Raw genomic sequence first — 16,644 nt, 5'->3', positions numbered from 1 at the left:
TAGATTGTAAACGGGTAATGGATTATGGCAATATCTTATTTTGATCGAAACAAGAGCAGAGATAACACCCAACAAAATGACCATTGATGCGAGGTATGAGTATGAGGTTGATGCATGTGCCTGCGTCATTTGTATTTACGCAAAATGTGATTTGGAACAGTTGAGGAAAAGAGCCACGTGTGGTTTTGTTGGTTCAATGATCACCATTGGAGTCAATTTGAATCAATTTAATTAGTTTTTATTTGTTATCAATTGAATTGATGGGTCTAATTTTATTTGATTTGATGATAATAGTAATTAATTTAAATCCATTTAATTTATATTTATTTTTTATAAATATGTTTTATTTATTGATTTGGTTAAAATAAAGAAAAACTTTTATCCAGCTTCAAAATAATATTATAATAGGAAGATGATACTCGTTACATAAGTTAGTAATTACAACTCATTGAATTACCTTTTTGTAAAAGCGAGGCTCTGGATTCATTGAATTTCTTTTTTATAAGAGTGAGGCTCTGCCCCTTGATGATGTAGCTCGTGGGGTAGAGTTGCACGTTGGTGTTTGGAATGGAGTGACACCCTTAAATGATTTTAGTTTAAATAACTTATATAAGTCACATAGTAATAATATGTAATTCATTCATATAATAATATATCCTATATTAATCATATTAAATAGTCTAATCATAAAAACGGTTGATATGGATATGGTTTGAAATTTTAAATAAGATAAATTAGTGAATATATAATTTTTTATTCGGAAATTATATCTATATTTTTATAGATGAAAAACTGGGGATTGAATTGATGTAATCCAATTTCATATTTTTTTAAAAATAAAATGAAATTAATGAAAAACCTTTAAAGAATGATTGGTTGGGATGGTTCAATAGGATTCGATCCATTTTGTTGGCTAGAGAGGCTGTTTGAATATTCCTATGAACAAGCGCGTTAGGAGTTAGGGTTGGCAGTCGTATCCCGATTCGGCCAAAGCCATTTGGGCACGTGGCGTGATGATGTCATAAGGTTAACCTCATCCTTTAGATGAGAGACGAGACGAGACGAGAAGAGAGGAGAAGAGATTATCAGCCGCCTTCCCTCCTCCAGCTGGCGTGGCATTATGCAGTAGAGTCATACGTGGGCCTCCAAAACAACCGATTGCTTCCTCTCCATTCTCACCTCGGATCCACAACACGACAAATTCCTGCAACCATAAAGCGGCGTTACGCCCTTTCATCCAAAAATTTCAATCCTCCTCCCTCCTCCCTCCTCCCCTCTTTACATAATCCACAATAGGCATAATTTTTCAGCGACAGCCATGGACAACCCGCAATCCACTCTCCCCCCAGGCTTTCGTTTCCACCCAACAGATGAGGAGCTCATTCTTCACTACCTGAGCAAGAAGGTGACGTCCACGCCCTTCCCAGTTTCCATCATAGCCGATGTCGATATCTACAAGTTTGATCCATGGGAGTTACCTGGTTTGCTTCTATATACCTACCTCATTCATATATAATCCTTATCAATTAATTAAAAATAAAATACTTGTATTAAAATTTAAAGTTGGTTTTCCGATCTACGTCTGCAGGTAAAGCTGTTTTTGGCGAGAAGGAGTGGTATTTTTTCAGTCCTAGAGATCGCAAGTACCCCAATGGACTAAGACCCAACAGAGCTGCTGCGTCAGGCTACTGGAAAGCAACCGGAACGGATAAAACCATTGTAGCAGCGTCGAGTATCGGAGGAGGAGGGCATGGGCATATTGGTGTGAAGAAGGCGCTTGTGTTTTACCAGGGAAGACCTCCCAAGGGAATCAAGACTAATTGGATCATGCATGAGTATCGCCTAGCTCAGCCCCCCAACCCCGCCATCAACAAACCCCCCCTCAAGCTCAGAGATGCATCCATGAGGGTGAGCACTCTATCCTATTCGTTTAGACTTTTGTTTTTGGAGATATACTGCGCTTATAGTGAAGTTACTGCGCCGCCATGCTCATGGCTTGTTTTACACTTCTCTCACTTTTGATTGGTTTTTGAGATGGGATTTTGTTTGTTGTTTATAAGGTAGATAAACTACCTACTTAATTTTAAAATATTTTAATAATAATTATAAATAATATATAATTTTAAAATTGTTTAAAACATATTTAATTTAGATGTTTGAAAAGATTTTGTCAACTTAATAGTAAAAATAATAGTGTCAGTTTGAAGTTTTAGAAAATAATTAATTCTCAAAGCATAATTTTTAAAAACAATTTTTTAAAGTAGTTTTCAACTAATCTAGTTCGTGATGGGTGTTGTTTCCTTTAGTTGGATAATTGGGTTCTCTGCCGGATCTACAAGAAATCCAATGCGGTTCCTCCGGCAACAGCAGCCGCCATAGACGACGACCGAGAACAAGAAGATTCTTTTATGGAAGAGAGCTTGAAAAGCCACCCTAACCAGAGCACCATCCAGCCGCAGAAACCTTCTTCCTTCTCCAACATACTGGACGCCGTGGACTCTTCCACACTCGGTCATCTCTTCTCTGATATCCAATACTCTGATCCCACTGGTTTCGAACCCACCCCACCGGCCAAGTATGGGAGTCTGGGCCAATCCAACGACATCCTCCCAAAGCTTCCTTACTGGAAGTCGGTTCCAAGCATGGAAAACCAGCTGAAGCGCCAACGTTCGAGCATGGATGGGGATGTGCCATGCCCATCAAAGAAACTTACAAGTTCTTGCACTTTCACCACCAACCCTAATCAGTCAGACCTCCCGCAGAGCTACTTCAATCAATCATTATTCAATCAGGCATTACTTTTGAATCCTTATTTCCCATTTCAAGGATGAAAAAGGGGTTTTCGCCAAGGAAAAGAAGAAAGTGAAAAAAAAGAAAAAAGAAAGGAAGAACAATGGACTCACCCACCGCCACTGATAAAGATGTGTACAGATAGAGCCAGAGAGGGGATATGTGCTAGACTTTCGTGTATGGAAAATTGTGGAAAGCTGGACCGGATATCCAACACTTAAATGGCATAAAGAGAAAGCAAACAGATGCCATTACAAATTAGGCCATGACAATGAAACAGAATAAAAACCAACAAATGAGCTGCAAAAAAATAGACTAGTAATTTGGTCAAGGATTTCGTTATGCCATTGAATGGAACCTTTTTCCACTCTAGTGTAGCGTGTTCATTTTTAATCTCATCCCTTTATATTTTAGATATGATGACGTGGATTTTATTTCCCCATGACTTATCCCATTCTTTTAGTTCCATATATTTATATTGTTATTTAAAAATACAGATTTTGTTATACACGTAAATAATAATAGAATTTTCTTTTGATTAAATACGTCATCATCTTAGTCTTTTTTCATTCAATGGGGCATGATAAAATAGAATTCTTTCTTACAAATGAAGGGATGTAAAATCCAATTTTTCTTAAACCAAGAATTCTTCTCTTGGCCGTACAACTTTGAATAGAAGCACGTTTACCCAATTTGAGAAGCCTGTATTTGCATATATGGACTTGGGGAAAAGTGCCTTCATATGCTTGTAAATGTCAACAGTATCATGCTGTTGCCCTTAGGTTGTTTCTCTTGATGAGGGTAATATATATATTGTTTTTACTTGTTTTTTCGGAATGTTATTTTAAAAAATAATTATACAAATATATAAAATGGTTAAAAATAGAACTTTAAATATAAAAAATTATTTTTAAAAATATTAAAAATAGGTTAAAATTTTATAAAAAAAAATCATAAAATAGTTTTTAAAAACTATTATTAAAAATGATTTTTTTAAACTATTTTTTAAAACAGTTACCAAATAAATCTTACGAGTGTTTTAAGTGTTTTTAGTTTAAAAAGCGTTTTAAAAAATGAATTAGATGTTTGATAAAAGTTAGAAAACATTTTTAAAAATTTGAAAAAATCATTTGTAGGATTAAAAAACCACTTATAGTTTTCGGAAAAAACTATTGAGAGGTGATTGTTTTAAAAATACTTTAAAAAAAAAAAAACTTCAATTACAAACACTTCGAATAAAAACATTGTTAAACTCTGAGAAAATAAAGGCTAATCTTAAACAAGAAAAACACCTAAGAGGGGAGTGAATTGATTTTAAAAAAAAATCTTTTTAAACACAATAAATTTAAGTACAAGAGAAGCAAATATAAAGAAATAGAGTTAGAAAAATCAAGCTCAGATTTTATAGTGGTTCGATATTTTCTTGCCTACGTCCACTCTTCTTAAGCTCTTAATCGAGTGAGAGTTCCATTAACTTGAAGTTTCAACCAAGATTCTAATCACCTTTACACTTAGGTTCCGGCTCCAATGAACTCTTACACAATTTCTTCAAGTTTCAACTCACTTGAAGGTTTTAACACTCAATTAACAAGAATGAATCTCTCAACCTATCTAAACAATACCTCAAATACAACTTAATGTTACGATGAATCACAAAGGTGTACTAAATGATATGCAAATGAAGATTTAATGTACCAAGAAAATAATGAGAGCTTTTAAAGCACGAACAAGTGAGTAGACAAATAAATGCAAGTGTTCTCTTTCTCATAAATAAAGTGAAGTTCTCTATTTATAAGTTTCTAACATCGGAAGCCAAGAAAATTAAAAAAAAGCCTCAACTGGTTGAGCTGGGGGTTGACCAGTTAATTAGTTGTTAGAGCATTTAATGCTTAGCAAGTGACCGTTATTCTCGACTAGACCTCAATTGGAGGTCGACCGGGAAGACAAATACCTCGACCATAAAATAAAGACTACTGGAAGAGAGAGTGTGCTTTTTGTACTCCTCAACTGGACCTCGACCGGGAAGAGGGACTGGTCGACCAGTATCCCGACTGGTTGAGCCGATTGGCCAGTGTCTCGACTGGTTCACCATTTTTGGTCGAAAAACCTATATTTTTCCATTCTTTTCTCTTCTAACATTTAAGCAAGGTCTTTAGGTAAATTAATATGTCAATTTTGAAGTGATTTTCCTCAGGTTCATTTGATAAAACTTGGGTTTTGATGAAACTGTAACTTTAAATAATGAACCGAGTTTTTCAAAAATGCATAAAATGATATGTAAAACCTAAGTGTACTCATACATTCATCTTACAAATATTTCCTATGATTAAAGAGTCTTGCAAAGGTCTTGATCTTGCATCCATTAGGTCATTTGATGAATTTTCAAATTAACACTTGAAATTCTTTATAATTCAAACTAATTAGTAACTTAATTATGGTTTGTTATTATCAAAACCTAATTAGGAGAACCCTTGAGCTAACAAACTCATCTTAAGAATTCATTGGACAGTGAATTTAAGAAGCATTTTTAGCCTAAAAAATATTTTTTTTAAATTAGGAAATATTTTTAAAATTTTGAAAAATTGGTTGTAGTGTTTGCTAGAGAAATACTTCTAGGTGATTTTCCTAAAAATATTTTTTTTAAATACTTCCAAATAAAATACTTATACTAAAAACACTTCAAGTAAAAATACTGTTAAATCATATTCTAATATTTAGTGTGTTCAGTCTTATATTTGCTTCAAGAAAAAAATTAGAAAAAAAAATAATTTTTTATTAATTTTAATTATATTTGATTTTATAAATCAAACATAAAAAATTAAAATTTTCTAATATTTTATTTTTCTTTCATGAGTAGTTTAAACAATTTTACGAGCATGTTTGATAGTGATTTTAGGAACATTTTTAATTTTTTTAACACTTGAAAATTTTTATCTTTTAAAGTATTAAAAAGACTAAAAACACTTCATAAAATTACTATCAAATTCACTTTGAATTAAATTATATTTAAGTTATCAATTTATAATTTTATATTTTATTTTTAACTTAAATATTATAAAATGATTTAGACGATGGTTGAAAAATTCTAATTTAAAATTTATTATAAACTACTAAATTTTTAGATTTTGCTTTATAGATATTTAGTAACAAAGTTGCCAAAAAAAAGGAACAGGAGTAATCAAAGAATTTTAAATTATTTTTTCAATTAAAATATTAAATTATTTTTTCAAACTTATCATTAATTCATTTCTATCTTTGCCTTAAAATAAGAACGGTGTTTAAGTAAATTTCAAATTAATGATTTAGAAATTTTCACGCCAACATATCACTAGTTGAATTGTACGGCCAGAGCTGGTTGTTTGGATACCATATCCAAACATGCCATATAAATAAATAATGGAAATATATCATACTTATTATTAAAAGTATTAAATTTCTCTTATATTCTACCGTTTATACTTTAATAAGTAATTTTATCATAATTAATAAACACTATTACACTCAATTGTGCGACTTTAAAAGGTTTCACGAATATCCTTATTAAGACATAACATCCTTATTAGTCCCGACTTTAAAAGGTTTCACAAATATTTTATATAGACACAACATTCTCGTTGTATCCCATGCAATTATGAGATCAAATCACCTAATTCTATAAGTATTATCCACTTTAAATTCAAATAAACTATCTCGATTTTAAAACAGTGTCTATAATATTAACAAATGTTCATTAATATATAAATTCAGTAATTTTCTACCTAATCTAATGTGAGATATTACAATATTATTAAATACATACAAACACAATTCATTTTTATTTTCGAAGGAACTAAAAGTTTAAGATTTAATAAAACATTTTTTGTTTTGTATGGTGAGTAGTATAAATTTATAATGGATTCCAAATATTAAAAGAGAGATAAGATTTCACTAAATCGAAATTTCGAGGAAAGACCGGACTTACCTAGACGTTTCAAAATCAATTTCTTTCATTTTGAAATGATTCCAAAGAAGGTTCCCTTTCTAAATTTTAATGTGCTTTTAGGGATGATTTTTCGGGGATTCCAATTGGTTGCAAGATTGATTCTTTGAAATTATGATTTTTAATCCAACTTCAACTTTAAGTTGAGTGAAAAACAAGCCATTCCAAAATCCAAACGAGCGATCAATATTAATCATAAAACATGAATCTCCCCTTTTAGACCTAACTCAGATTTGGGAACGATGGAATTCCCATTTGGGCATCACCATCACACCCATCATCACAGGCCTGAATATGGCGCAGGCGAAGAAGAAGAGTACCTGCAGCCCCCACCCCCACCGCCTCTTATTCATTCTCCGCCACCACCGCCAGCATATTTTCATGGAGAAGATGAACCACCACCGCCAGCATATTTTTATGGAGAAGATGAACCACCACCGCCGCGGGCACAAGTGCATCACATTTCCCATGCTGATCCACCGCGACCACCGCCTTCATCGCACGTGCATCATATTTCACATGTAGAAGATCAAGGCTTTGGCCGCGAAAATTACACGCACGAAGGGCCTCCTTATGCTCGACCGCCGCCTGTTTCCTATTCCGCCTCTGCTTCTGTCCGGCATGTCTCTCACCATTTGAACCCTCAGCAGCCTCAGGGTACTGAACAGGTTGAAACCCATCATCTTCATCATTTGCCAGGTTTCCTTCATCATCACAACGAAGCCCACGGGGTAGGTTCTAACCTGTCCAATAAACCCACTGTGAGGGTTTTCTGCAAGGCCAAGCCTAATCACTCCCTTACCATCCTAGATGGGAAGGTCTATCTGGCGCCATCCGACAAAACCGACATGCTCCAAGTACTTAAAAATCAATCCCCATGAAGATTTTCCTTGAATTATCTGCTTCATCTTTTAAATGCCTTGAATTCGCTCACATCTCTCTGTTTCTTCTGTACCTGGTTGGTTGTTGCAGCACTGGATCAAAGATGAGAAATACAGCACAAGTGTGAAGGACGAAGAGGGATTTCCAAGCTTTGCTTTGGTTAATAAAGCCACCGGTCAGGCAATGAAACATTCAATTGGGGCTTCTCATCCTGTAAGTCTACTTCCTTTGCTGCCATAATTGCTGATCTTCCTCTTGTTTGTTTCTCCTGATTCCTTCCCCTGATGTAGAAGTTGCAATTTTTTTTATTTTCTTTTGCATTTACTAGACTCCTATGTTATTCATTGGACTAAGTGCAGCTGCAGGGACTGTAGTATGGAGGGGCCAGGGTAAGTGATCCAGATTTGGGTTTAGTAACTATCAATTTTTCCAATTTTGTTTTGGTTATCTGTTTGTTTTGATAGTAAGCAGCATCATCCCCAACTAATATACTTTGTTTATCCTGGTTCAGATGGGGTTCTTCATTTTAGAAATTCTAGATGTTCTTCACCACATGTGGCTCTACGCTTGCTGTGATTTTACTTCATAGAATGTCAAATATATCAGGAATAAGAATAGGAATAGGACTACAAATAGAGATAGCTTTTACAACCTGCACCTTGGAAGATGATTAGTTGTAGTCACAGAAGTATGTTTTGCAGAATTATAACCAAAATCAACTTTCAAAAGTCATAGCTAAAATGCAGACTCTCTTGCTTTGTAATGTCTTTTGTGTTAAACAGGGGGGGTTTTGAGCACTGAGTTTCAATCTAGATTCTAAAACCCTCTGAAACACTTACTAAGAACTATATGAGTCTTCTAGGCCATCATAACTGATTAGCAAGAGTTTTCATCCTGTGCATTGTGATTAGCAACTTGGGGAAACTGAAGTATGGGAGCTTGTGAGTAAGCGTCCGCTTGGTGCCCCTTTGCTATTGCTTTCCTCTCTTTATCTGGCATTGCTGGAATCATGAATATATTGGATTTTGAACTTGTCCTATAAAATTGTTCTGCAGGTGCAGCTGATCCCTTACAATCCAGATGTCCTTGATGAGTCTGTTCTATGGACTGAAAGCAAGGACTTGGGAGATAATTTCAGAAGTATCAGGATGATCAATAACATTCACTTGAATGTTGATGCTTTACATGGGGATAGGAGCCATGGAGGTGTCCATGACTGTACTACTATTGTGCTCAACAAGTGGAAGAAAGGAGATAACCAGCTATGGAAAATCAGCCCCTACTGTAAGTCTTCTAATATATGAAGGGGGTTTTAGTTTGTTTTGTCTCTTAATATTCTCCAAATATCTCAGATCTTTCATAGTCTCTCCCAAATCAGACAGCCTAGATAAATAGAAATTTAAAAAGAATTAAATAATAACAGACCTTGATTATCACCATAGTTTGAGAAGTTGAAAACCCCTTTCCCTCTCAACTGACACAATCTATTCCACTGTCTCTAAATCTTTCCTTGTGTGAATGTTAAATGCAGGATATTCTTGTGATGGAGTCCCCGTATCTAGATGCCTATGTTTGCATAAATATGGACAGAGGGAAGAAATGTCGGTTGTTATCTTCATGTATAATTTCTGTTTTCATGTTCAGTATGTGTGAAAATCATGTTGTTGCTCTATACAGACATGTCCTGTTGCTTTATCTTGATCACTTTCTATATCCTCCAATATATATTCAGTTTGATGTTGAATCTTGATACCCTACTACTTCTGCAAATTTAAGTGACATCATGAAGACTGAGTCCTCCCGGGTGGCCTCTTGACTGTTATTAGTATATAACAACCATTTCCATCCTTCAACAGCACCCCACCAAGAGCATTAAGCTAAATCATATCCACCATTTCTCTGGTGGGGATTCTGTGTTGGCTTCTCCTCCACCCATCAACAGTAAATCACGCTGCAGACCTGAAACAGTCAGCTTACAGTTGTGGAAGAACTTTTCACAAAATTGAAAGATACAGGAAAAGAGAAAGACTGAACATATATGATGAGAAGGTTTCAAACAAGCTCATGCCTATCAGACTACTTTTCTTCCAGTTTAGAAGGATATGAACAAGTCTCCATTGGTGGGTGCTTGATCTGTTTAAATTATAATTAAATGCAGAAAAAAAAAAAGAAGGGAAGAGAAAAAAAAAAAAGTTGAGCCTCAACTGCAAATATGCCAGCTTCACCATTTGGAGGAAACCAATCCCCTGAAAGAGAAAGTTGTTGTTCCATAAATTAACAATAAAATGACTATGCATTCAAATGTCACGATCTTATACACCCATAAGTTGACATAGCCTTTTCTTTTAGAATAAAATAATAGTAATAATAATAAAATCACATCATCTAAGGTATAAATTAAAATAGAAAGGAATGTATTCAACTTCTGATTTCATTAAGGATGCAGTTTAATTTTTTTATTTATAAGATTTTTTTTCTTATTTGTTGGTAATAATTTTGAATTTTTTATACATATATTTTTAAAACTTTAAAATAAATATAAAATTTTCAATTATTTTTTAATTTTTTCAATTTTTAAATTACTTGAACTTTTATAACTTCTAAAAAAAATTTCTTAGAGAAATGAGTTTTTTTTTTTTTAAGTAAAAGCATCTCCCGTAAAAAATATTCGTTATTTTATTTTATTTTTTGCATGAGATATGTATAATTGATAATTCCAAATTATTAAAATACTAGCAATTAATATATCTTATTATCAAATATTGTCCCCCATTGAATTTCTAGCTCCACCAATATATTCTTACATATAGTATAGTCCTCCTAAGCATAAAAACTGTATCTAATACCATCTTCCTAATCATTGGTGTGTTACAAATTAAATAACTAAAAGGCAAAAAAATATAATAAACTGAAGTTAATTTCAGGAAATACCCAAATAACTTTGTATTTTTATTATTTCCTAAACTATTTTCAATTCATATATCAAAATTTTATTATGATAAACGCATAATCTATTGTTTAATTTATATTATCAAGCATTTTACCACAACAAAAATTTAAAAATTACGTCCTCATTTTTATCTATGAAAACTATTTTCTAAACATATAGAAAATAAATTTTGGACATCCCATCTAATTTAAGACGATTGTGTGATATTATGTATTGTTTGTTTAGTATAGTTCTTAAGCTCAAGGATTTGTCAACCAAATGATGGAATGAGAGTCAAAACTAGGGGCAGCAATTCGTATTGATGGGTTATTTTTGTGTCATGTTAAAACTTAAGCTTTTTATTATATAGGTGAACTTTAACTCGATACGAATAATAATTATGTTAAAAATATAAAACAAAATTTTACCTAATTATTAAAGAGATTAAACATGAAATAATTTATTTAACTCATTGAATAATCATGTCCTCCTATTTAATAATTAAGTTGAATTAAGTCTGATATAAGTCTACGTGATTCATGTCTCAACTAAATATGTTTATAATTTAATTGATCCATACTTCTGGTCTTAGGGTTTCCACACTTGAAAAAAAAAACAAAAACTTGGGACATATGGTTCAAATCATTGGTCCGGTCCTAAATGTAACTTTTCCCCCAGTCACGATGCCTAATATTTACAATGCGCTAGTAGTTAAGGGTCAGGATACTATCGATCAACAAATTAATGTGACTTGTACAGTACAACAATTATTAGGAAATAATCGAATTAGAGTTGTGGCTATGAGTTCTACATATGGTCTAATGAGAAAAGGTTAAATAGTATAAAGTTATAATTAGATTAATTAGTAGGATTATTAAATAAGTTAATTCATATCAAATTTGTATCTGAAAACTACTTATTTATTAAAAGGGTTATAGAGGTCGACATGAATTTGACCAAACTCAATTACACTTAATATTGGGATATATCATGTATCGGAGAAGGTGGATGTAATATATAGGTAAGATATATCCTCTGACAAAAATATCGTTAAATATCGGTGATATATTGACAATATATCAATAATCACAGATATATCGACGATACAAGCAAAATATCAACCCTAAATGAGAAAAAAATCGTTAAAATTTTAGAGATATATCAGTGAAAAATTAAGTTATTATAAATAAATAATTTTAATTATTTTATAATTTATTTTCTATACTAATTAAATATAAAATCATATATAAAAATATTTTGTATCAAAATGTACCAATATTTTTAAATAAAAATCATAAATATATTTAAATCATATAATTAGTACCTTTGCAATAATTTCATTTTAAATTAATAATTTTATTTTATTTTGATATTCAAGTGTAATAATAGTATATTAAGAACAAATTAACTTAGTACATTTTTAAATTAGTATAACATTGAATTTAAATTAGTACTTTTTTACAATTAATTAATATATTTTCAATAGAGGTAAGTGAATTAACTTAACATGATAATATATTTGAATCGAATAATTAGTATATTTGTAATTATTTAATTTCATAATTAGTGCACACTTACAAAATTCACATTTCTTATCAACTGATACTATATAATTAAATTTAATATCGCAAATCATATCATACATATATCAATTTCTTCAACAAAAGAATTTTAAAATGTCTATTTATACTTTTAATTTCATTTTTAAGAGTTTTTTCTTATATTTTTATAAGTTTTGATCAATTTTTAATCTATCGATATTTTGTCTCAAAATATCGATCGATATAACTTCGAAATATTCGTGATTATCAATATTTTCATCATTGATTATACTCAACCTAAATATGTGAGAAAAAAAATGTGATGAATTGGAATGTGTTGATGAACCACGTCAAATTTTGTTCACGCTACCCAAACCCACCCGTGTTGATCCAAAATTTCTAATTTTTGGAGTGACAAAGTACAATAATGTTGTGATTGGCATGGTTTTGTTAGGTGGAAAGCAAATGCAGGCCACGCATGCTTGAAACATATGTGATAATGATTTTCACTTATGTGACAATGATTTTTTTTATTTTTTAATTTCTTTCATTTCAAAATACTTTATTATAAAATTAACTTCAAAAACAAAATCAAATATTTTCCCCCCTTTCAAGATTGAATAAGAAATAAGAAAAAAAAAAGTACTGAAAAATCCCAGGTTGATTAGAAAATTGTTCTAGAAGAGAAATTTAGAATAGGTACAAATAAGTTGATGAGAAGTAAACTGAAAGATGATTGTATATATAAATATATAAATATAGATATGTACGCGTTGATTCTGGGACAGCAATGTGCTAATGTGGGAGTTGGTCGTTGGCGCCCATGTTTTAATGCAAGAAATCAGGGTTTTTAGTTGATTCAGAAGTAGATTAATTTGCTTCGAACAGAATACTTGCTATTCTAAAGTCTAAAACAATGAAGAAAAAAAAAAGGGCGGTTCTCTTCCTTGCAAGTATGCGACCAACGGACGCTTTGCTTTGAATAGAAAGTAAGTTAATGGCGGAAGCAAATCACATGAACCTTCTCTTCTCTTGCTGTAACCGATCTCCTCCTCCGCCACCTACGCCTTTCTCTTACTTTTATAACCCAACAACTCCCTCTCTCTCTCTCTCGTTTCCTCTCTCCCCACCTTTCATATAGCCACTGGACCATTGGTCCATGCTTTTTAATTACCAGCACAGCAATGGAATCATTTGGGTTTCAAACAGCTCACCATTTGAATGATTATGAAGTTGACAAGAATTAAATCTGACTCATACAATAATGAATTATTAAATTTAACATAACAAAAGCTAGAATTAATAAGAAATGGAGTTACTAATTATAAATATTGTAAAGAAAAAAAAAAAAACATGTACATGAGATCGTGGAGTTAATGTTAATTTCTTTTCCTTTGGTATCTGTTCATGAAAATGTAATTTGAAACGCTCTAGACATGAAGAAATTGACTATACAGTATATTTGAAACCCTAGAACCTTTCATCTTTTGGACTAATTGATTAACCAGTTGGAGAAGATCGTCTCGCAGGCTGCTTCTTCTTGTATCTTCAGTAGTCGAGTAAATAATCCAAATCTCCGATTTGGCCGACCGATGGACCTTGAAGATCTTCGTAAGACCTGTTGTTTCCTATGTCATGATGCTTTGAAAGCACAGAGGATATCTCCGTGTTCATGTCAGTGCTGAGCCCGGTGTCCTGCGAGAGGCTGACCATAGACTGGTTGGATGAGAACTGCTCCACCTTGCATTGCCTCTGTACGCCAGATGTCTGGGCTCTTACGGTACTGGTCGGATCACTACCTTTGAAGCCAGAGCCCGGAAAGCTTGGGAATGAACTACCCATCTGCCAGTGTGAATAACCAGGAGTTGGGGATGCTTGGAAGGGGAAGAGAGGATTCGAGGGAGAAACTTGGGGGTAGAAAATGGAGTTTGGTGTAGGGTTGCTTAGGGTGGCTTGGTAGTTGGAGGTGGTGTGCACGTTATTGGGGGATAGAAGAAAGCTCTTCTGATCTTGTTGCTTTTGCAGTTGATGACCGTTTATGGTGGGGGAGAAGTAAGGGTAGTGGTGGTTTCCATCTGAAAATCTGGTTGATGATCCCTTGAATTCATCTTCACCATTTGTAAAGCAGGAATCATTTTTGTTGGGGTTGGAATAAGGAGGGTCAATAAGAGGCGGTAGAGAAGAACAGTCCAAGAGATCATCCCCAAAAGAGTTCATCCTTATCGGCGCAGGAATAAGACTTCGTTTGATCCCCGCGCTCTTGTGGAATACCCTACAGACGACCCATTCATCCTGCAACAAAATTTCCAAATACTCCACATGAATATTGAATATCCCTCGCTATTCACGAGAAAACAAAAAAATATTACCAAAGCTAACCCATTAGCGAAAAAGATGATGATGATGATCATTGAAAAGGCACAGAGACATGGGGTTGGGTTGGAACAAAAACTCAAAAGAGAAAAAGGGATATTATAGGGCATATATATATATGTACCTTTGCGGCTTTGGGGAGGTTGTAATATGAGAATTTGCCTTCCAGTCTGTATTCGTGCATGACCCAATTGCTTTTCTCTCCTTTGGGGGCTCTCCCTCGGTAGAAAACAAGGGTCTTCTTCATCCCAACAAGACAACCCTTCCCCTTGTAAATCTCTTTATCCTTTCCAGTGGCCTTCCAGTATCCAGATTCGGTAGCTCGATTCGTTCTCATGCCTGTAGGATACTTCCTATCTCTCTGGCAAAAGAAATACCATTCCTTCTCTCCCATCTTTGCTTTCTCTGTACAATCAAGTCCAATAAAAGATTAGAAATAACGCCCCAAATACCAAATCCAAAAAACCAAAGAACTCACAGAGAGAGGAAGAGAGAGAGATTACTAGGTAAATCCCAGGGTTCACACTTGTTAAGGTCAACTTCTCCGATAGCTCTTGCACTGAAGCTACTATTCATCACCCTTTCTGTGAGATAATAGGATATGATCTCTTCATCTGTAGGGTGGAATCTAAAACCTGGGGGCAAATCCATAAGGTCATCACCTTGATCGGCAAGTGAAGCCTCTTCCATGGTTACACCACTACTGTATATCAATTAATACCTTTAAAAAAAAAAAAGCTCTAAGCGAATGTAGAATACAGCAAAGAAGTAATATTCCAAACCAAATACGCACAAACAACAATAGCAGAAAGCAAGGGAGAGAAGAGCCTGTATTGAAGGAGTTTTCAAAGAGAGCAGTTAAGAAAGTAGAAGAACGGAAAGAAAAGGAGCTTAAATAGAGGGGCTTCGCCCGCAGCTCACAAGTCATAAGATCCTTGCGCTGCACGGCACTTCTCCGAGAAGCCTTACAATATCATTTTTTTATGGTTTTCCTCTTGTCCTTTTTGTGTATTTTCTTAATTAGCTTTATCTACCTCTTTGAAAAGGGCCGTGAAAGAGGAAATGGTACAAGGTGGTTTCTATGTTGGGGCTGGTCTGGGACCCATGTTTCCAGCTCCCTTTCACATTAAAAATACGACTTTGGAATTTGGATTTCGTCTTTAATCCTCCTTCATCCCTCATCCCTCATCCCTAACCAACAACACTCCCCCCTTTAATGCTTTGGGAAAATGTCAAATCCATCCATTTCGAAGTGGCGCACTCCTGGCTTAAGCCCCAGCCCCATCCTCATCCTCCTCCCCAGCTTCACTCCCATTATCCTCCATATTTTCCTAAGCTTTCTCCTTGTAATATCTTGTCCCTTTCCAGGAACATGGATCCATGACTGGAAGAAGCCACTTGGAGGGTTCTGTCAAATTAGACATACTCCCAAACATACATTCATATTTATATTAATCTCTTACAACTTTTTGAATTTTTTGTCCAGTATATTGTATTTTTTTTCATATTTCCACAAAATCAAGCTTACCCATCTTTTATTTTGCAGGAAATCCAGTTGGGGTGTGGGAGAAAGGGAATCCCCACGTGCATATGGGAAATTTTTTCAAAAAAAAATAAAAAAGTAAACATGAGGCGCCGACTGAGAAAAGGTGCGCGCTGGCAACTCAAACTTCAACTCCAAAGCCCAGCCCCGCTTTCAGAGAGATTGCAGATTGAATGGAATTTTAGTCACCCCAGTGGTTACTGAGGGGCCCGATCAAGTCGGTTCCATGTGGTCATCAGCGAAGCTGAGCTGGAAACTACTCGGATTATGCCACCTCATTCATTCCCCGGTATTAAATTTAATCCATCGAGAACGCAAGATACGGATTCAACTCGGGAATCAGGATTATAAAATACGCAAAAATGAAGTTAAAGGCCGAGTTAAAAAAGAGGAGCGTGTGGGGCCACGCCCCATCAACGTTCCGGGGAAAGGAAGAGTTAGCCTAACTCCTCCAGATGTTGACTTTGGTGTGCAGGCAGCATTCGTGATGACGTAACATGACGATGGGCACGCGCCTGGCCTCCCCACCACCGATTTTGTCTATAATCTGATTCACAACCATACGACTTGAAAATCACATCACCTCATTTTCGATACTAATTAATTA

At 34.2% G+C, this 16,644-nt stretch overlaps 3 protein-coding genes across 3 annotated transcripts; 2 read left to right on the top strand and 1 right to left on the bottom strand.

The window, feature by feature from the left end:
* The first annotated feature begins 1,187 nt into the window (after positions 1-1,187).
* Positions 1,188-3,232, top strand: LOC117919791 (NAC transcription factor 47-like). Its single transcript, XM_034837044.1, has 3 exons — positions 1,188-1,481; positions 1,589-1,908; positions 2,307-3,232. The coding sequence occupies exons 1-3, from the start codon at positions 1,319-1,321 to the stop codon at positions 2,829-2,831; spliced, it is 1,008 nt and encodes a 335-aa protein (XP_034692935.1). The 5' UTR covers positions 1,188-1,318; the 3' UTR covers positions 2,832-3,232.
* A 3,592-nt stretch (positions 3,233-6,824) lies between these two features.
* LOC117921238 (ricin B-like lectin R40G3) lies at positions 6,825-9,430 on the top strand. Its single transcript, XM_034839074.1, has 4 exons — positions 6,825-7,626; positions 7,742-7,864; positions 8,707-8,935; positions 9,183-9,430. Coding segments are annotated over exons 1-4 (969 nt in total). The 5' UTR covers positions 6,825-7,011; the 3' UTR covers positions 9,185-9,430.
* Positions 9,431-13,420: 3,990 nt separating this feature from the next.
* LOC117919570 (NAC domain-containing protein 87) lies at positions 13,421-15,364 on the bottom strand. Its single transcript, XM_034836748.1, has 3 exons — positions 14,998-15,364; positions 14,619-14,899; positions 13,421-14,413 (listed from the first exon to the last, which is right to left on the bottom strand). The coding sequence occupies exons 1-3, from the start codon at positions 15,182-15,184 to the stop codon at positions 13,670-13,672; spliced, it is 1,212 nt and encodes a 403-aa protein (XP_034692639.1). The 5' UTR covers positions 15,185-15,364; the 3' UTR covers positions 13,421-13,669.
* Positions 15,365-16,644: the final 1,280 nt, after the last annotated feature.

This window comes from Vitis riparia, chromosome 8 (assembly GCF_004353265.1).
Source record: "Vitis riparia cultivar Riparia Gloire de Montpellier isolate 1030 chromosome 8, EGFV_Vit.rip_1.0, whole genome shotgun sequence".
Taxonomy (NCBI): domain Eukaryota; kingdom Viridiplantae; phylum Streptophyta; class Magnoliopsida; order Vitales; family Vitaceae; genus Vitis; species Vitis riparia.
The sequence above is the reverse complement of the archived record's forward strand: the minus strand, read 5'-3'. Positions and strand labels throughout refer to the sequence as shown.